Genomic DNA, 22,940 nt, shown 5'->3' with positions numbered 1-22,940 from the left:
ACTAAAAATCCAAAATTTACGATAATATAAATTATCTAAACTCATATGATTATATAGACTCTATGCCAAATAATAAGTAAGTAAGAAATAACGACGAATAATTTCAAATTTAGAAAAAAAGAAAAACAAAAATTTAAATTAAGAACCTCTTATCTATTGTTATATAATTTTTAAATTAATCTGATTATACCAGATAATGTTAGTCTCCGCATAAGCAATGCCAAACAGTGTGCAGTTTTAATTGTAGGTTTCTACTTGACCCTATTTACGAGTACGTTACGCACGCTGATACGTGCCGCGCATTTCTATTAATTACCCACAGATTTGTATTTTAAATAGAAGGAAAACTCGTTAAAAGTATTACGTAGTACCTAAATAGTGAATCCGTTGACTGTAAACACGACAGGTTGTGGGTTCAATCCCCACTCGAGGAAATGAAATATTTAATATTTTCCATTCTAGCGCGGCGTTGAATTCCACCACTCACTACACAATGCCTTCAAAATTCGGCAGAAAGTGGGGAAAGGAGTGTCTTAACAATAGATTTCCTTCTGCCTACTCTGCCGTGTGCGGGATACAGCGTGAAACTGATTGATTGATTTTTAATTTCTTTGCTCTGGTGTCGAGACTTATAGATTTATGTTTATTTATTTATACACTAGCGGACGCGCGCTTCGCTAGCTTATTTAGAGGTGAATTCTAATAAACCATGAAACATATGTTCAATGAAATATTTTTAAAAGTCTAAATTTCAAATTTTATAAAAATCGGTGGCGATTTGATGATTTTTCCATACAAACTTTCAACCCCTTATTTGCATCCTTAGGGGGTGCATTCTAGAAAACCATGAAACACATATTCAATTAAATATTTTTAAGAATCTAAATTTCAAATTTTATAAAAATCAGTGGCGATTTAAGAATTTTTCCATACAAACTTTCAACCCCTTATTTGCACCCTTAGGGGAAGAATTCTAGAAAACCATGAAACACATGTTCAATTAAATACTTTTAAAAATCTAAATTTCAAGTTTTATAAAAATCGGTGCCTATTTAATTTTTTTTCCATACAAACTTTCAACCCCTGTTTCACCCCTATAGGGTTAAAAAAATTTAAAATCCCTTCTTAGTGGATGTCCAGATTACGAAAGTAAGCATCTGTCCAAATTTCGCGTTTCTACGCACAGCGGTTACGGCTGTGCGTGCGTCTTTCGTCTTTCGTCGGCTGTGCGTAAGTCCTTTTATATATACTAGTGGGCCCGGACGCGGCTACGCCCGCGAAAATATAAGCCTAAATAATTAAAATAAGTTAAAAAAAAATAATAAGTGGAGATTTATTATTGAAAAAATATCTGAGTAACCGAAATGAACAAACAAAAGAAGTAAAACTAACTAAAGGAAATTCTTAATATTAGAAAAAGTACCTAAAGTTTGCCGTGCGCGCGTAGTAAACATTTTTCTATATTAAATAATTATTCATTTTTGCGAACAATATTAAATAAAATCTCAAATGATTAAAATTACGATATTTTAAGTGTAGGGTAAAACCGGGATAGATGCCCTACTTTTTGAAATATCCACCTAATTAGATAAAATATATTTTTTATAGGATTAATTTTGATTTATTTAGCTAGCTCAATCCTTTGTGATGAATTACTTATATTTTTTTTGAACAAATCAAATATAGATTTTGCAAAAAATAGCTTTTCGTGAAACACTAATTTTGAGGATAGATGCCTACCTATATGGATAGTTGCCCCACTATGAAAATGCTGGGGAGGATAGATGCCTGCAGAGTAAGGTAGGTGCACTTTATACCGATTAAATGAAAAAACCAAACCAATTGTTAAATAATTCTAATTTTAAAACAGCAATTTTGTTTCCAACAAACATAATCATAATAATGAAAAGTACATAGTGTTTTTTAAAATCTTATAATTAATTGCTATTAAATGATAATATCACAAAAATAGGTAACCATTATTAAAATTTTAAAACATTTGTGTAACTAAAATATAAATTCTTAAGTTTCAACATCCATTCTCATATTTTTTAAGTTAAATTTTACAACAAAATTACAATTCTTAATATTTTTTAACCGACTTCTGTAAGAAAAGGAGGTTATCAATTCGACTGTATTTTTTTTTATTGTTTTTTTATGTTTGTTACCTCATAACTTTTGACTGGGTGAACCGATTTTGAAAATTTTTTTTATTTGAAAGGTGAAGCTTCCCGAATGGTCCCATTTTTTTTTGGTCCTTGTCTGACAATGGTATCTATGAGAAAATCGCATAAGTCTTAAATTTGCATTAGGTATGTGCGCGACAAATAGCCGAATAACTCAATGCCACGCTAACCGATTTTGATGATTTTTTTTTTTATTTGAAAGGGTACACTTCAAGAATAGTTTGGTTAGGTTGCGTTAGTGTACAGGTTTCATGTAGCCAGTTCTGACACATTACACATTGAATCCAGTCGGATTGCGAAACATTCTAAACATTCTAATGAAACAGTCTAACTTAGTTTTCAATTGTTTTTGCTTTCTCTTAGCTATATATATTTCTTCTGTTTAAAAAATGCTAATTTAATAAATACTTTAAAAAATATTTTAAAAATATATACCTAACTCCATATACTGAGTATAAAGGGATAGATAGGTGCCCCTAAGGGCACCTATACTTCGAAAAATCAGGGCAACTATCCTTTGTGATAGGGATAGACGCCAAGGAATTTTTTTAGTAAATTATAAACAAAATAGAATCTATAAGCACCTAGATACAGTCTTAATGAACCAGTACATCGACGTAATAAAAAATATAGCGTAATTGATTACAAATTATAAAGTTATACAACGCAAAATATTAACCTTTAAATCTTTGACGCGTTCGCGAATTTCGCCGCGGAGATATTTACTAAAATGTGCTAAACGCGTCCTCATTGCACGAATGTCCGTGAATAACTTTGGTGCGGGAAGACTGTGGCTCCTGCTTGTACAATTATTTTTTTGTCGCGAGTTCGGGAAGTTAGGTATTTTGAAAATGGGGCATCTATCCCACTGCGGCATCTATCCCGGTTTTACCCTATAACATCGGTATGGATAACCGAACTGAGATAAATTAATTATAAGCAGCAAATAATTACATAAAAAATAATAGTAATTCGAAAATATATAAAAATTTACAAAATCATCAAAGTCTGCCCGTTCGCGTCGGTCATACTATACCACTCGTAGGCTAGGTCATTTGGAATCAGTGACATCTTAATTATTTATTAGAATGTTATACAGTAAACTATAATTTCCATCAAGATGAAATGTTAAAAGTGACTATTATATTTATTTTCATAAGGATGAATATCAAATTATAGAAATCATCTAATTTTTGTTAATGTATACAAATCAATATCGGCGCGCGTCATATATGCATTAAGCAAACTCACTGTGGGTGACGTTTTCTTAAAACAGCAAACTTTGCAAGCCGTTGCTTAGCAACGCGTAGCGACGATTGTTATTAACATGGCGGAATAAATTCCTTGTCAAATTAATTATTTTAATATTTTGGTATATATCGAAAATATTACAAATATGAGAAAAAAAAAGTATCCTATGTTCATCCCGGGACCCTCAAGTATCTCTATATGAGTATTTTATCACAATTAAATTAGCGGTTTGGCCCTGATTGCGTAAAGGACAGACAGACAGACAGACAGACAGACAGAGTTACTTTCGAATTTATAATATAGGTATGGATGATGATGGACAAACCACCTTAAGAAAAAGTTTATTTCATTAGTTATAAAGTAATTTAATTGCAACATTACATATGCATGTTATTAAGAGCGCAACAACGCACTTCCTCACAAGCCTTCATATAAAAAAGAGTAAAACTCATATATTATACTATAATAATTAATCATCTTAGTTAATGATGACCGCCAATCGACGCACGTGCACTTTCTCGCGGGCAACTTATCAAAATCACGTCACGCTACGCTTCTGCCTTGAGAAGTCTTCCTGAATAGATAGTTTATATATCTAGTATATTGTTTAGTTTTTATTTTTCTTCTAGGCAATGTTTTCAATTTGCCTGTGTTATTCTTTTCTTTTATAATCGATCTTGTATTTCGGGCCCTATTTATTATCTACTAAACTAAAAACCATAACTAAGTTTAATTTAAAAAATATGCAAAAAATATGGACTTGCGACTCATGTTTAAATCTTAACGGGTCTTAACGGGTCTATATCCTAATCCTATAGACTTCATCCAAACGTAAAATCTGCATCATCATTTTCAACATTCAAAGTACTATAAATGTAAAAAGGATATTTGAGACATTCTTTTATTAATTAGTAGACTACTAATTGGTAGGGAGGTCAGTCGTGGCGCAGGGTTTGAAAGTGTAAATGTAAACGCTACTGGTTGTAGGTTCGATGCCTACTCAAGGGAATTCAATTTCTACTGCTGTTTTGCTGGTTACTGCTTGAAGTTGATAAAAAAATATTGGTACTTATTGGTAGTGATGTACTCCACTAACTTCTACTAACCAAGTAAAACTTTACATTTTAGGCTTAAGAAAGGCACTATTTGAACAATGCCTTGATTACATAGTCTTCTGAACTAAAATTGTACTATAATTACCACTATTCAAATTAGGTACACGTTATGCAAGACAAGTTTACTTTTAATGCCTTTCTCAGCCATTAATTGACATTCTAAGTATAAAGGCGCAAAAACAAAAGACTACAAAATAAATAGACCGAAAATTAAATAAAACAAAACTCCAATATCAGTAGACGCGATTGAGGTATAGTGGTAATACGTAATGACTATGGGTTCGATTACCACTCGAGAAAGTGAAATTATCTTACAACGATTTACATGTTACTGGGCTAGTAATGTCTTGAAATTGGACGGAAATTAAAATATTAACATTGGGTTATATATAATGTATTTTTTTACTTTTAAAATGGAACTTGAAAATCGAACCTGGGCCAATTTATGGTAAGGAGGAAACTATCTTAAGTTCAACATTTAAAAAATAAAAATATTTCTTAATTGTGATTTACGCAAAAGCAAAATAAATACTTATCTTTTAATTAAAAATACTGTATTGCTAGTGCAATTAATAAAATAAATTCTACCTCATTTCTCGATGAAATATTCCAAGGTCGATGTATTTTTGCTAATTTCCATTTTTTTGATTTGCTAACTGTATGTAGTCGCTGGCAAGAGTCGTTGTTGGGGAAATAATTTTAAACTTTATGCATAAATCATATTAGTTTGAGTGAATGTAATGTCAAGCCATAGGTTACGCCACCGTTCACTGCAGGACCAACTAACTCGGTCCATTGCAATAAATCTTAAACTAATTTTTTTTCGAAATAAAATGATAATAATTTTAACACCTTAAAAAATTATAGTCGATTATTCAAAAACATCCAATAGACAAAATAACAAAATTAAAATAAAGCAGAAAGTTCAGTTTTCAGCTTCACCTGTGTCCCGCATGCAGTACGGAAGGAAGAAAAAGTAGTGTTAACATTAAAAGACTCGGCTTACCACTTTCCGAGGAATTCTAGAGACATTGCGTGTTGAGTGGCGGAACACAACGCCGCGCACAACGTTTTACCTTGAAACAAGTACAGTAGATTTTTTCAACGAAATTTTGTTTTGAACTTCGCTATTATACAAAAGTAAAGTATCTAAAGTCTAAATCTAAAGTATCTATCGTATTTATTGAGTAGTTAAATATAATTTATTTTGTAATTATATTTAAATACTCAATAAATAGATAAAAATACTAATGTAAATATACCAGAATAGACTTAAAGCAAAAAATACAAGAAGTAAGTATTTGGCAAACTAAATAAGAACGTAAAATACCGTTCATACGAATATCCTTGAATGGTAGTCACCTCACAATAGCTTTACGGTCTGTTAGAACAATTCACTCAGCATAGTATTGTTTTGTTTTTAAGCGTTTTTCACATGAAAAGGATGCATGAATATTATTACGTATGTACAATAAAAAGGTCAAATTCTTTAATAAGTACATTATGTGTAAAAAATATCACAGGTCTTTGTTCCCTCATGATTTTATCTACAAGTATTGTAGCTATAGTCTACTCTAACAAGTGTTTCATTAAAATGAACATAATACTTAATGTAATTTACAGATCCTTTTTGATATTTTTTTGCTAAGTAAGTATATAACAGTTAATAAAAACGCAGTTTTTTAAGGTAAATCCATACGAGTTAAGCTACGACTACAATAGACATATTGCATAACTTATTCTAGTAGGTACATATATTCAAATGATACAAAAAACAAAAACTTAACAACCTTACTCTTATAGGTTGTTCCTGTAATGACCTACTTTGTAAAATCCTATATCCGTGACCAGTACCGCCTTACAAACGAAATGAACGTCCGTCTACCTCCGTCATTAATTGCACCAATTAATTATATTATATAGGATATAGATTAACAATACTATTTGTGTCTATATGTTACATATTAAGTTGAATCAAAACTAGACCTTGTTTTTTTAATAAATCGGTTCACTTTTGTACAGAAGTTATAATCTTGTAATTAGGTCCACTTATTGCTAGGTGGGGTAAATCGAAAGGACTATGGAAGGACCTTGGGATTTGAAAGTACACAATAACCGGAACATACTTGTAACACACGAGTAGGTAGTGCATTATACTTCGTGATCTATGGAATAATCTCGATCAGAAGAAAGAACAACTGTCAGTTGCGAAACCCTCTTAATTTATAAAAGGTTTAATGGTCAATTCATTGCGGCAATTTTGACCATGGAGAGCAAATAAAATTTACATTAAAGGATCAGAACTTCGTAATGAAAGTCCTTAAATATTTTTATAATAAAACGATTAAAAAAGGAACCGCAAGAACTTAAAAGCAAGAACTTACGAGACGTATTTGAAATCAAATAATGTCATTATCTTTTTTATATTTGCATGAGATTTTATAAGCGAATTGCCCTGGTAAGCTAAAACGTCAATTTTATATAAAAAGTAAAAAAACTACATAATATTACATTACCACTACAACATCTTTAATAAATATTTACATTACATTTATTAATCTAGATATATATAAAAGTGAACTGCATAATTAAAACTTAATCTAGAAAAACATTTGAAATAAAATTTAAATTATTCCAAAGAAAAATAATTGCATCTAAAAATTATCAGGCGCGTATCAAATATGACATGATAAATATAAAATTCCTAAAATATACGCCTAATATGAAGGTCTCTGTCAATTCAGGTGAAAAACTGAAATTATATAGGACAATAATTACAAACTACTTAATCATTATATCATGCTTTGAATATAATACAGTTTCCGAAGCTTAAGCTGATGTTTCTATTTGTGTTAGTGATTATAAAAGTAAGCGTAGAAAAAACTTTTAAAGTAAAGTAATAAATAAATTCCAACACAAAAAAAATAAGACATTGCATTCTCCATAATTAACACTTTCGTTAGATTTGCCGTTAGAGTTAACATTATTTTTTTCTATTGTAACATTAAGAACAGTATTGTACCCACAATTATTTTCTTTTTTTTTACTGCCAGGTGACGCTGCTATTAGTACAAGAGGTGTGGAATATTCATAAGCAAAACTATATATATAGTTTTGCTATGAACACACACACAAATGTAAAGCTCACCTTAGATCTCTTGGACTGTACCAAATCTTTAAAAAAAATTAGATATTTATTTTATATTAACAATCTAAATATTTTCAACATTGCAAAAAGTAAACATATTAAATAATTAAGCCATTTTTATTTTGAATTAAAATATTATTTGTATTTTTATTAATTATCTACTTGAAATATAATATTAATTTTATTGAAACAACTGTGAACTGTCTTGTGTAAAAACAAAACGTTTGACAGCTGTTTCGGTTTGCATCTTTTGTTTAAAAATTGAAATTTTTGCCCAACGTCGAATTGAACAATAAAGAAAGAGTAAAAATAATTTTAATTAGTTTTAATTATAAAGATTACTATTAAGAAATGGAAACTGCAAAACTACTAAACTTTAATCGGTAAGTAAAATAAAATTAAACTATCTTAAACGCGTTTCCATATTTTGAACTTGCGCGCTGTAAGTTATTGATTTTCTTTTAAAAATAACTCTGTTAGATGTAAATAAATCATAAAGCTCCTATTTTCCTTGACGTATATTTTACTAGTGTAACGTAATTTCTAGTTATAAGGCTTACTGTGTTTCTTACAGTGTCGCTACTACAGAAAATTCGGATTTTACTCCTATAAAACCTAGATTGGGTAAATTTTTAGATATATATTCTCCAGAACATCTCAATTTGACGCCAAAACCTGTACGTATCAAATATTGTTTAATTTAATAAGGTAGCTTATGAGTCTTCTTTATATTCAAGCTTGATTATACTTTCAGCATCAAAAACTTGCTTTTGCCAGATTAACAAATGATAACCAAAAGAAATTACTTACTCCTGAAACACATATTGATATCAATAACAAGTGCAGGTAAATTTTATGAACATTATTTTGTTGAAACCTTTTATTATATGCTATTTATCTAAAATCTTTTCTTTACACAAATAATAAAAAAATACATCTTATTATTAATTGTTAGTATTTTTTTTACTTGTATTTACTAAAAAGTGTTTATTGGACTACATTATTAGGACAGTCAAGGTACAGCAAAAATTCAACAATGTTTGGAGCAATTGTTCCTTTGAGGGTAACCAAAGTTTCCCATGTTTGATTCGGAGACTGAGACCTATTAAAATGGACCTTGAAACACCTACCAAGGTGAAACCTTCTGTGGACTTAGTGAGAGGTAAGAAACTCATCACAAATCTCTCATAACAATTTTGACAAGTATTTCATAATAAAAGTATGTTTATAATTAACCACACAACAAAATAATTTATATTTTCTGTGATAGCATCTGATTGTGAACACTTTGGTTGTTAGTTTAACACAAGCAAGACAAGGTGACATTCTGTTCTACTGTCAATGTGCAAATCTGTGTTTTAACACTAGTTTATCATTATTTATTCTAGAATATTATTATTAACATACACAAATTTATATTACAATATATCTACAAAGAAATTTTATTCTTCCATATTCTACAAAGTTTTGAAGAAGAAGAATTTGCTTGAAATACTTTTCATAAAATATTATAAAAATCTTTTAATATTTAGCATTTAAAACTACATGATATATGAAAATACATAATTATTTAATTACAAATTTAAAATATATAAATATAATTTGCGAAACTAAGAGATGATATTAAATATTTCTAGTTGATGGGCCAAATGGATTGCGCTTCAATACATCACTGGCAGCTGGTGAAGTGCCATCCCCAGCTCAGTCACAGACTGATCGTCTGCAACAGTCTATCAACCCTAGCAAGGCTGTATTTACAATTGAACCTAATACTTCTAAGGTGATATTTTAAATAACTATATCTAGAATGTTATAAGTTCTGGAAATACTTTGAAAATTCAGTATTCAGTCCTCTAGTACATAATTTCAGTCCTCTAGTACATAGTTTGGAAGAGATCAGCTTAGCATGTTTTAAAAACTAATAAAACTAATAAATAATTGAACTTAATTTAAGTTTTAATAAATTAAACTGAAAGAGACATACAAAAAATAATAAAAATTGCACAAAGAAAAATAAATATCCATTTCTAATTTATGTTTACAGATTCTTATAGTAAATAACAAAGCATGCTCACTCTTGGGATATTCATCAACTGAACTATGTGACATGCGCATATCTGACCTCTTGAGGAAGAGGAGCAGTAAAACATTTAGTCTACATGAAGCTGAGGATGCTGATATTTCTGAAGATGGCACTATTATACTTTTAAGTGGAAAGGTTTGTTTATTATGTTATTTTGTTTTTTTTTTAGTTCGATTCTGAAGAGCCTAGTGTCTACTTTCTCTGTTCACTTGAAGACTTAGCATGTTGAAGTGTGGAACTCAATGCCTGGATGTGTTGTCTTGACAGAATAGAAAAATAAAAATAATTTTGTTCCTCATGGGGATTAAATTCATTACCAATATGTTTACATTCAGATGCCATCCCACAGTGTTCCTACAATCCCATGCCTATTCTTAATTAGTATTAAAACATATAATAAGATACTGGAAAGTAATTTAATAATTTCATTTGGTTTTTTTGTTCTTTTCTCATAATTCCAGGTAGTAGAACTCTTGACAAAAGATGGTGGAACGGTGCAAGTGTCACTTTGGATAAGACAATTGGATAATGATGGTCCATGCTTGGTGGTCGCTGAACCAGTTATATGTAAAAATGTTGTGGTGAGATATTATTTACTTAAAAAATTCAATATTTGTGTTGAGTTTTAGTTAATGAAACATTGTACATTACAACATTGTACATTTGTAAAATGACCTAATAAGCAAGTAAAATATAAATGAGTCTGAAAATGAGGATGCTTGTGGGTTCAATTTCCAGTTGGAGGATTTATTATCATTTCCTTACTATGGTTACAAGATGAAGCGCTGCTTTGGGTTTTCGCCTCTTCATACGCAAATTGCGGAAATGATCGCTTGATTGTTGTGCTTAATTTTACTCTTTCTGTTTATGCTATATGTTACACAATAAAATTTGAGATTTTTTTATGTCATCACTTTTCTACTTAACCGATGACTTATTTCAAACATACACATAGTCTAACGCAAATAAACATTACAGTTAACTATCGAAGCTGACTCTGGTACAATACTATCCTGCGAAGGTGACGACGCCGCTATTTTATTTCAAGCGGAGAGCTCAGAGAAATTAATCGGTCTGCCCGTAGCTTCACTTATACCGTCGATACAAATACCGGCCTACGATGCGACGATACCGAAGAATGTTGCTAAGCAGAAGGCTACTGGTAAGTTAGTTTCCCATTAACACACTTCCCTATTTTCAGCCAAATTCTTGAAGCATTGTGTGTGGCAGAACTCATCGCTTTGCTTTGTCTCATTATGGAGTGAGGAAATTAAATTTATACAGGGTGGAATTGTCAGCACCACTTTAAATGAAACCACAGTTTTAACTACTCTATAAAAGCCTAATATAATTCAGAAAAAAATAATTCCCAAAAATGAAAAAGTTATTTTTTCAAACAAAATAAATAATAAAATTATCGTTTTAAAATAAAACGCCATTTGTAATGTATAACATAGGCACGCACACACTTACATGTCAAACCGGCAACGTCGTACACTTATATGTGCGTCATACGAAATACAGGTATGGATAAAAATCGTGAAAAGAAAAAAAATTCCTACGTCCAAACTGTTGGTACCTTGATTATTTTTTTTAGCTCTGGGATTGAAATATTTTACCCTATATACAGTTTCAATTAAAGAAGCGCTGCCTCTTCCACCCTGTATATATACGCTCTGCACTCTGAGATCGATCTTGAGATGCCTATTTCGTTCATCTTTTATGCAATGTGCTATGTACCTTTTTAAATAACAAAATTTATTTAAACTAAATTAAAAGTAATTGTGTTATTTTATGTTTACATATTTATGTACAAATAGGAAATTTCCCAACTTAAGTTGACTTGACTTGAGTTTGATCTATCTCAATTGTACATTTTTACATATTTTCTCATATAGACACCAAACGATTTTTTGTTTTCAGGAAGAACATTAGATGGCGGTTCTTTTCCATTATGCCTTTGGATATCAAAATCCAGTAGTGTGGAGTCAACCACATGGTCCTCAGTGAAGACAACTAAGGAGAAACCTGTTTTTACTGTTAACGTCAGGGTGAGCTATTCGTTTTTTATTTTAGCCGATTTTTTTTATTTTCCTCGGATTAGTATTTATATAAAATATTAAAATATATGTTATTTCCTTTATTATTAAAAAGTATATTACTAAACTGAAGAATAAAATAAATCTGTGTTTTATAATCTATTAATAGGGTTTTATTTATGTAATTTTTGATTACTGTCATTATGCGTATTAGACGAAAAGTGTTTAATTAGAAGGCACTCAGCCTTAAGACATGAAGCTTATAAAAATAATAATATTTATCATTACTACTATTATATTAATCCCTTTCAGGTAACATACAATGTAAGTGGTCTCCTAGTAGTCGATGAAGGTGGTATAATAACAGCCTGCAACCAACACTTTGCGATGTTAACATTTGGTAAACCCCACTCTGAAGTAATAGGCCACCACATAGAGGATGTTATACAGAACTTCTGTAGGGAATCGGATATGGTCAAAATGGATAATCATAGGAATATGACGCTGTCTGTTAATAATGAGGATGAAGATTCTGGTAATTTTTTGGAATATTAGTTGTGCTTAGGGATGTAAATTAAGATTTAACTCACATTAATATGTTTTATTATAAGAAAATACCTGCTAATGAATATAACCTTTACATATATATATATTATTTTGGCTTTACCCAAAGACATAATGAAACTATAACCTAATTTTGGAAATTATTATCATTTCATTTCTCCACTTTAGAAAGACTCTTGTCTTTGAGTTAGTTTTGAGTTTTAGTGGAGAAGTATCTTGATTCTCTCTTTCCGTGCTATGTTATTATTTTTTTTATATCTTCCAGCTTCAGATACCGACGAAGATTCATGTGGAGCGTTTAACGGTAGTCAAAAATCGGCTTGCACGTCGCTAAACGTGCAGCCATCACTACTATCCACTACTAGAGAAAAATCTTCTAGTGCTCTATGTTTAGATAAATCTTACAGTATGGTGACCCATACCCCCACCCCAACCCAAGATATGGTTTCCAGCATCAGCACTACAGAACAGCGAAATGATGTATCAGCTTTACCAGATGTTACTTCAGCCATATCTGGCATATCAATAGATGATGAAATATGTCCAAGCAGTATTTCGAAATCACGCTCAGAGAATATGCTACGGTCGGAACAAAGTAATATGAAGTTAACACCTTCGAAATTAACTGAGAAATCGGATTCCATATATTATACGTCACAGCATTCTCAAGAAGTCACCCCTACAGGAAGTTCGTCAAGAGTTAGAATTAATGATCCATCCCTAAGACTATCATTTGATTCAAGCAAATATAAGTCTATGAAAGTAAATGTCCCGAATAAGGAAGATAGAAGCAGTATTTCCATAGATTTTTGCGATTCAAATGAAACAAGTGCGGACTTTTTAACGCCAATTAATGAAATGCCGCCGCCTGGGTGTGAAATCGAAGACTTGCCCAAACATAACGGCAATGATGAAAGTATAGACAGCTTGAGTAATGATAATGATTTGGAAACACAAACTGAATCTGCTCCAAGGAAAAAAATTGATGGTAGTATTTATTTTTTACGAATCTTTTAACACATGTCACATTATTCTTCTTTTTAATTAAGAAAACAATTTACATTAATAATACTTTAATAAATTACTTGACATAATTCCAGATGACCCAGAAACCCCGTGCATAACTAAACGCTTAATCCGCACGCACATAGCGACGTCAACGCCGCAACGGCGTGACGATGACACCGGCGTCTCGTATAAAGATGGGACATATAGTGGCGTTGTGTTACACAAGGACGGCACTGAACTCAGTAAGTTGTTTGTGTATATATTTATATTGTTAAATAATTAATAACAATAAATAATCGTGACGCAGTGAAAGTGTCATCCTGCGATGGTAGTTTCGATACCTTTTCAGAGGAATGAATATGTCTTGAAGACAGTTAACCCACAATGTCACCATATATAGTTTAATTTACCCAAAATTTTGACTTGCCTTTCTTCACTGCATATAAGTGGTTCTTAAAATATTTTCTCGATCTCATAATATAAAGCGCAGCATTGGGTTTAGAAATTTTCTCAACAGGGGGTTGGAAAATTGAGTGTGTTAACTATAGATTCTCTGCATACCCTACTATATGCGGAAGGCTATCGTTGCGCAACGGAAAAGCGACTACCTGTCGAGGTTTCATTAATTTCATTTTCTGGCATTGTTAAGAAAAGAGGCACGGTGTTGAGTTTCGCCAGTGAATGGAAAATTGGGCGATTCGTGGAGAACGGAATGTCTTAACACTAGGTTTCCCCTGCCTATCCTGTTTTATGCGGGATACAGAGTGAAGGCATAAAAAACAAATAAAGTATCTATATATATTGTTCACTTCCAGATGTAGTATACACAGTATCAAGTATGCAGCTAGCGCGAGGACGGTCCGTCCGTTGCGTGTGGCTCAGCGTGCGAGGAGAACCCGCATTAACTAAACATACTACTCTTGCCTCCAGCCTTGCTTCGACTGCTGATAATTCTCTTGTTATGGTGAGATGTTACTTTACTTTTTTACATGGGACAAGGTATTTATTGTAATTTGTAAGTAAGCCATTTTATTAAGGCAAAAATTTTAGCTATTTTGTCTATTAGTACTTTGGTTAGTATAGTCACGATATCTGTTAAATGTAGAAAGTAGAAAATATGATGATATTGTATGTAGATTCTCAATGCAATCTCCTTATCTTAGTAAATGAGATGATTAAAAATGAATTATATAAAAAAACTGAAATGCTTAACTTTTAGGTTTATATAATATTAAAATAAATTTTAATAAAACTATGAAATCTTAAATTTATATCACAACTCAACAAGTTAATTAGTACCATAAAAATAATTAATCTGAAACATTCTACAAACTTTTCAAATAACATATTTACTTTATATCTACTAATTATCACGTTCAAGAATATAATAACATTGAATAACCATTTGATATAATTCATTCAAAAATTATTTAAGACTTTTTTTTTATTTCGAGCGCCTAAATGGTGGTAGGCCTAGACTAGAAGATATGAGGTGTTTCATAATTATCCGTCCATAAGGGAAATCCTGTATAAACGCCCCTTTTTATTTTTATAGGGCAATAAGTCAGCAAGTAGTAGACCACAATCAATGTCGTTAGTGAGCCAATGTGGAGAAGAACAGGTGGCTGGAGAATATAACAAGAATTACGTCACGCTGAAGCAAATAGGTATAGTGTACGATGAACGCGGTGTACGCGGTGAACCCATACAGGGTTTGAATCCTTTTTAGGCATTTTTTTTTAGTTATATTCATTTACAATAGGCAAATCAAGTACGTAACATTGAGACCAGTCGTGGCGCAGGGGCACAAAGTGTGACTGTAAAAGCGAAGGGTTGTGGGTTCGATCCCGACTCGAAATATTTACTTAAATTTATGTTTCTGTTTCTTCGCCCTGGTATCGAGGCAAAAAGTGCGGCGTTGAGTTCCGCCACTCAACACACAATCCAGAATTCGGCGGAAAGTGGGAAACGGAGTGTCTTAACATTATGTTCCCTCTACCTACCCTGCTGTGTGCAGGATACAGTTTTTTTTTTAGTACATATTTTTTAATACATTTCAGGTAAAGGTGCGTATGGTTGCGTTAAAATGGCGTATCGTCGGTCCGACAGACTCCTCTGTGTCGCCAAGTTCATAGTAAAAGAGAAGGTGGGCGCGTTGTTCTGGAGCGACGCGCCTGACGGACGACGCGTGCCGTTAGAGCTCAGCTTGCTTATGACTTTGGACCACCCTAATATTGTAAGTTTATTAAAATTATACCATTGAATAAAAATACAATAAAACGTTCTTCTAAATCGACACGCCTTACATAAGCGAGGCCGCTAGAGCTAAGCTTCCTTAGGACTAGGTTTAATATAGTTATTTAGTTGATTAGATTGAGCTACAAAACACTCATTGTGATTTGATGTGAAATCGCCAAGTTCATGTTAAAACAATTGTTCTGGGTCGACTTTTACGATGAACTTAGTTTACCTTTGACTTTAGATCATCTTAATATTCCGTGTTTTTTGGAACTTATTTTTTTATAATATGAAAGACTTCTAAAAATTTGATATACATTTCAATTTCCAGGTAAGTGTTATTGATGTATTTGAGAACGAGAAGTATTTCCAAATGGTAATGGAAAAACATGGTGCTGGTATGGACCTCTTTGAGTTCATAGAGCGACGGCCGCGACTCGATGAACCTCTACTTAGTTATATATTTAGACAGGTATATATTATTTTAATTAATATTCATGATACAGTGCGTCTGAGTGTAAGCGCGATGGTTGTGGTTTGCCAGTGAGAGCACTCGGTGGAAATAATTGTGTTTTATTTCATCTGTTTGGTTGACAAGTGGTAGTTACACTGCATTACTTGAATTCATACTAAAAAAGTAATGGAGGAAGAAAAACTTCACTCTAGGTTTCTGAATCTGCTTCAAGCTTTGCTGACCCTGCTAAATAGGTGTATGCAAATATCTTTTATGATAATTTACAATGTATTTTTTATACAAAAAAAAATTGTATCAGATAGGGTGAGGGAAATTATGAATACAAATATAAACATTAAAACTTATACAGACATTACAATAATTTTATTCCGTCGTATTACACTAAAACTTGAAAAATAAAGTAAAAGTGTGTATGTTTGAAAATAGTTTTTATTACAGATAGGTCAAGCAGTGGAATACCTACACTCCCTCAACATTCTACACCGTGACATAAAAGATGAGAATATCATTATAGACAACAAGTTCCACGTGAAGCTCATCGATTTTGGTTCAGCCACTTTCATGAGTAAAGACACTCTTTTCTCTACATTTTATGGTACCACTGAATACTGTAGTCCAGAGGTTCTGGCTGGGAACAAGTGAGTTATTATACTATAATATAACATTATAAATGTATTATGTTAGTTTGTTATTATCACTTTATTGTCTCAAAACTAAAGTTTTAGGCAATTTAATAAAAATTATGTAGCAAATTTATTGAACTAAACAGTTTAAATTCAAATTTGAAACAGTATTGAAACAAATGCTAAATGTTACTCGAGTTTTGCTGAAATTTAATACTTAGAACTACATTTAAATTGGTTAAGCCATTTCTGAATTAAACGTCCACAAATGTGTGCGTGTTCGTCATTATTTTGGATACTATTGCATTGATGAATGCCTCCAATAATAGATTTTCTCATACATTCCATGTACAAACAGTGTTAATTATAATTTTGTTATCATCAAATCTGTTACATTTTTGTAATATATAGATATAATTATGATTTAGATAACATATATATGTTACAGTTTTTAATAATTGCAAACATTGAAATAATAATTTACCATAAGAGCATAAGCCTAAGTGATAAGAAAACAACAATTTTCAGATATGCAGGTCCAGAGCTGGAAATGTGGTCGATGGGCATTACGCTCTACGTACTAACATTCTTTGTAAATCCTTTCTCCGACATCGAAGATACTATACAGGGGCCTCTTACTTTCCCACAGATTGTTTCCGATGGTTAGTGTAATTATTTGATTTATTTTTTACCTTTTCAATGCCTCCAGACTTTGGTGGAAAATAGGAAACGGGATGTCTTATTCATTCATTTTCATCTGTCTACTCTGTTGTGTTGAATACAGCGTGAAAGTTGATTTTGATTTAAAGAAATTTTGATTTTAAGACCAAATCTTGAATGTTAAGGTTAACTTCTGGGTGGATACGACTCGTCGACAGTACTCTGTCCTTCGTGACACAGCAGCGAGTGGCACAGCGGCGACCGATTCTAAACGCGACATGTTCTACTAAATAAGAGATAAAGCGTGAAGCTTTAAAAAATACTTATTTTAGTATTATTTAAAAGATTTTACTTTAGTATAATTCTATAATTTTTTTTTTAAAGATCTTGAGCAGTTACTACGGTGGATGCTCTGCAAGGAGCCGACACAACGTTGTACCGTAGCCCAACTAATGACGCATCCGTGGATACGACAGCCCGTCTCGCTGACTAACTACGTGTTTCAAGATATTGTTGATTGCGGTAATATAATTAAATATTTGAATTAATATATTCTTTTTAATTTCATAAGAGATATATTATTATGTATTTGTGAATACAGATTTTGTTTTTATAGTTTAGTTTAATCTGGCATCAATATTTCTATGAAACTTAATTATGTTTTTTGCAGAAATGTTAAAAATCGGTCGTTAAAAATTTTAAAATAGTGTATGTAAAGTTTCTTGAGAGTTTATTATTTACAATTATATATGTTTTAATCTAAATTTAATTCACGAAATATATTTTATATCACTATTTTATGATAATAATGTTTACCACATATAGATCGACATGAAGCAAATCCGGAAATGTACTTCAGCGGTAGTCTGGGGTCTCCTAGAAGTGGATCGCCCGTTTCTCTTGCGGACCCTCATGCCAAAGGTATTAAAATAATAATTTAAAATGAAATTACTTTTAACTTACATTTATCATACACAAATGCTTACAGACATATTTTAACGCTTGAAAGTTTTAAATTCTTAGATTAAATGTAGACATGAAAAAGACAATGAAAGAAATAACGTGATTTCAATATAAAAGAACAAGTGACAAGATGAACGGGCGTTAAGGCGACGTTTGGTGTGAATATTGCTTTAAGGCTTTAAAATCATATAAATATATATTTTATCTTAATTGTCGTTTATGTTTGGATTTTCCAAAATCATACATTCATATATATAATTTTTATCTTTCCAGAACGTTCCAACCCCTCAGAAGTAATACAACGGTCGGACAAGAACGCTCGAGACGATGTTAAACGCAGCTCGGTAGCAATGCACGCGGTGTCCGGCGACAGAGACCGCGACCGCGATAGGGACGGACACTCTGATAATTATAGTCTAAGATCGTCGGCTGATGTAAGTTTAGAATTTGTATCTATTGATTTTGATTTTAATTAATGGTATTATGTTGATTATTATAATGTTACGCACATGTAGGCATCTAAATGTATAGTGGTTTTACAAATTGATCAATAATAGGCACATATATATTATATGGATAGATGAAGAGTTTTTAATAAATGCTTATCTCAGGAAGTACTGGTTCGAATTGAAAATACTTTTTATATTTTTGTTGGATTGTCTATTATAGAGAAAAGCTATAGCTCATATTACATCACGTTTATAGTTTCAATATAACGGTAATTGCGAAAGAATGACTTTGGTCACTAGAGTATGTCATACCAACCTCTTTGTTGTTTCCATATGAATGTGGGTGAAGCCCTTAGAAAAAACTTGTAACGGGTATAAATTAGATTTAGCAAAGATATATATTTTTTATGTTCTCATTGCTTAATTCTGAATAAGTTGATTATAAATCCCAAGTAAGCAATTACAATTGCAATATAACAAACCTGTTCTATTATTATACCCACAGATATTAGACATATCCTCCAAGCCCGTATCGGACGCGTTGACCGATATAAGCTCGGACGCGACCGGCCACGCCGCCTGCGACATCGATTACGACTGCGACCAGTACGAGTGCGACAGCTGGGACGAGTGCGAGCAGGATAGCTTCTCTTAAACGTTATGGTGCCGTCTGACTCGCACACATAAATAGAGCGGCGTTAGTGACGAGTGCGCACGGGACAGCTGCTCGCTGTTTGTCTCGCTCACGCTCATACGGATGGGTACTCCTTTGAATATCGTGCCGTCTCGCTTGCACCTATACAGTACCACATCTGGGACGAATGTGAGCAAAATAGCTTCTCCTACACTATCGTCCCATCTCGTTCGCACGCGTACAGATAATGCGACAGCTAAAATAAGAGCGAGCAGGGCAGCTTCTTTTTTTCAACTGTATTGTGTCGTCTCGCTCGCACATTTAAATAATATTGTAATGATGGCACTGTGCTTTCACACTTTTGTGAAATATGGTCACTTATAATATTACATATATTTATTTTCATATTTTATGACAATGTAGCTTTATGAAAAACAATTTGTAGTGAGATTTAATTTAAGTAAGAAGACTTGTGTAGAATTAGTTTATTTTATTTGAAGCTTTATTTGAAAATTGTGTATAATATTGATTATTTCAATACTTTATTTTTACAATTCTAGACATTTAAACATTGACTGAATTAAATATAATTTATAATCTTATAATTTCTTCAATTAAAATTTATTTCAAAACAATTTTATTTCTATAGTATGCCGACGTATGATATATAGATGTTAGATTTTTCAGGGTTATAACTAGACTATGGGTGCCAAACACCACATTTACTTAATTATTTGAAAAATAGATAAACAGATTCACTTTTAATATATGTATACATGTTGATATTATCATTAGATTGCACGAATGTACGAATAGATGCGGAATACACGGTCTCAGTAGGTAGAAAACTTGCTAAGCTTTTTTATTAAATTAAAATCGCCGATGTCTTAAAATTTATGGTGTGTAAATGTTTTTCTAAATGTTTAGTAATGTAGTATAGTAATGATGAAAAAGTAGAACGACGGCATTTTGCTTATTTTTAATGATTTTAGCGTCAACATTTATGACGTCACTAATCAATCCTTAAAGTCTTATGAAATTCTGTTCCTATAATTCCGCCCTGTAATATTTTTTTGGACAAAATGTTCTGTATACTTTTATTTTACTTATTTTTTTATATACTGTAAACACTTCACCTATATTTAGGAGCATTGAATGACCAATCTCTATGATAATTTAAATTTAAGTAGGCAATGTTTTCTATATATTCATATTTTTTGATTAACACATTTGTATTTAACCCAAACAATAAATTCATTATTTGATCAGTATTATAATACCGACACATTACTATATATACTTAACCTAAACAATATTTACTTAACCTATTGATCTCGACTTGCATTTCTTTGGAATTGAATGAAAAACTGCTAAACAACCTGTTAAAAATTTACTGTAGTGATTTGTTATATTTAATTTTTATATACTTTGGAGATTATTAACTTTGTTAAACTTCTAGTTTCCAAAATACAATTTAAAAGCTTAAAATTATTGTAAGTATCACTAAGTATATAAAATTTGAAATGTAATTGTCATTCTTGTAACATAAACTATATCAATACTCAAGATATACATAATTTGGTCTAAAATAAATACACATAGTCACACACATGTGCATATACTGTGCATTTTCTATAGTCTTATCATGGCAACACTTTTTTACCCGATTTTCTTACTAATGAACAGTTTTTATTTCTTTTCAAAATATTGTAATGAGTAAAATTATGGAAAATGCACATGATCTTCGTTAGAACATTAACTGTTTATACAATAAAAATATATAATCTACATTTGTCATAGTTTCCTCAATTTCATAATAATATATAGCATTCAATAGCTTTACTAATTAAAAGCATCAAAGTATTAGCATTTTGTAATATTAGCAAAACTTTCACTGTTAAAGATTTCCTAAAGTATAACTTACATATTCAATGAGGTTATTTGTGTTTTTTCAAAATCACTTTTGCATTCTTTTGATATAGTCAAAATAGAGAGTAATAGATGTACTTAACATAGTGGCGCAATTGGACATCAGATTGTAAATGCAATGGTTGTTGATGATTCTTGCTCAGTGAATTATTGGTTTCCATTTCCTCGCTTCTGATGCGGCGTTGAGATCCACTCAACACTCATAATCTCGAATTCTGGTGTAAAGCATAAGATTGATTGTCTCTCTGCCAACACTCCTATTTGCGATCCCAAGTAAAGCGTAAAAATAAAAAAAATATATAAGATATTTCGCCTTGCCGTTGTATAAATTCCTAATGTTTCTTAATATTGAACAATGTATTCTTATGATAAACTAGGACTTTCTGTATTAGGACAATAGTGGTAGTATTTTCTTATTTAATATTATAGTAATATGAATGTATGTCTAAAAGAACCAAAGCCCTAATAATTTGTAGAATGAATGTACATTGTAAATATCATGATGTAATATGTTACATATCTGTATTGGGTTCAAATTTATAGAGATATTTAAAAGTGTGTCCACATTTTTTATTATTATTAGTAATATTTTACTATAAATATCAAATTTAAAATTAATAATAGCATCTTATAACAATTATCTAAACAATCTTGCTATACACTTTCATGTAATTATAGAATATAGTTTTATGTTGTATATAAAAAATATTATTATATATAATTTAAATGGTCTTAAATGAAAATTTGGAAAATATTTCATTTCTAAAAGAATCTATTGCATCACTTATTAATTTTAGATTATACTTGACAAGTGGACATTTTATTTTTTATTTAACTATAGAGGTATTTTATGTTAATAGTTATAGAATTACACATGCTAATGTGAAATTTGTAGAATTTAGTAATGCCAAATCTTTGCTTTACTTGTTAAAATTAATTTCAGTATTAATGTGAGTTATCAAGAATTTAGGACAAATGTTATTGTATTTCTAAACATCAGATACTATCAAACCAACATTATTTAAAGACCAGCTGCTGTACTGTGTAATTGGTACAGTTGGTTAATAAAATGATATGTAAATACAGAGAATCTTTCCATATTTAAAATATATAACAACATCATTTGTCTTTTCTTGGAAGTAAATAATGCATAGAGCTATATTTTTGTAGGTGTGATTATTATTTAATAGTTAATTAGTATTTATTTATTATCCGACGCGTCCGTTTTCGACTAGTGCCTTACAGCGGACGGCGGGTTACGTTGCGGGGGTAGACATTATGACCATTCATTGTAATAAACAAAATATTTCATTTACTTTGTTTTTATTACCTTCTAAAGACTTAATATTTAAATTTATGGCGAAAAAAATATCGTTTTGCCATATTTTTTGTTGAATTACGAACTCTCTTTATACATTGTTCTATTGTTCACTTTTACACACAAATTTTAATTTTAGTAAATTGCACAACAAAACATATTTTTATACAATAGACTTATCTTTAGTAAATACTCCTAACTCCACTGATTGTCGGTTATCATATCGTATGAAAGCGTCAATCGATAATCGTATATAT

The 22,940-nt window shown here is 31.2% G+C and overlaps 1 protein-coding gene across 1 annotated transcript; it reads left to right on the top strand.

Annotated features, from left to right (window-relative positions):
- The first annotated feature begins 7,930 nt into the window (after positions 1–7,930).
- On the top strand, positions 7,931–22,678 carry Pask (PAS domain containing serine/threonine kinase). Its single transcript, XM_085191597.1, has 22 exons — positions 7,931–8,083; positions 8,275–8,377; positions 8,455–8,546; positions 8,708–8,862; positions 9,338–9,480; positions 9,745–9,918; positions 10,245–10,364; positions 10,762–10,945; positions 11,707–11,834; positions 12,135–12,357; positions 12,652–13,374; positions 13,487–13,636; positions 14,210–14,358; positions 14,950–15,061; positions 15,455–15,630; positions 15,964–16,104; positions 16,546–16,745; positions 17,259–17,392; positions 17,775–17,912; positions 18,216–18,311; positions 18,627–18,787; positions 19,308–22,678. The coding sequence occupies exons 1-22, from the start codon at positions 8,052–8,054 to the stop codon at positions 19,455–19,457; spliced, it is 3,684 nt and encodes a 1,227-aa protein (XP_085047723.1). The 5' UTR covers positions 7,931–8,051; the 3' UTR covers positions 19,458–22,678.
- The last annotated feature ends 262 nt before the right edge of the window (positions 22,679–22,940 follow it).

Source organism: Heliconius melpomene, chromosome 10 (assembly GCF_056956725.1).
Source record: "Heliconius melpomene rosina isolate 202511_hmr_F chromosome 10, ASM5695672v1, whole genome shotgun sequence".
Taxonomy (NCBI): Eukaryota; Metazoa; Arthropoda; class Insecta; order Lepidoptera; family Nymphalidae; genus Heliconius; species Heliconius melpomene.
Note: the sequence above shows the minus strand (reverse complement) of the source record. Positions and strands in the feature narration are given on the sequence as shown.

Excerpts from the sequence above, each read along its gene's own strand:
- Pask (XM_085191597.1), top strand. The coding sequence starts at position 8,052 with ATGGAAACTGCAAAACTACTAAACTTTAATCG. Across the intron at positions 14,359-14,949 it reads CTGATAATTCTCTTGTTATG|GGCAATAAGTCAGCAAGTAG; the intron begins GTGAGATGTTAC and ends TTATTTTTATAG. Across the intron at positions 15,631-15,963 it reads CTTTGGACCACCCTAATATT|GTAAGTGTTATTGATGTATT; the intron begins GTAAGTTTATTA and ends TTCAATTTCCAG.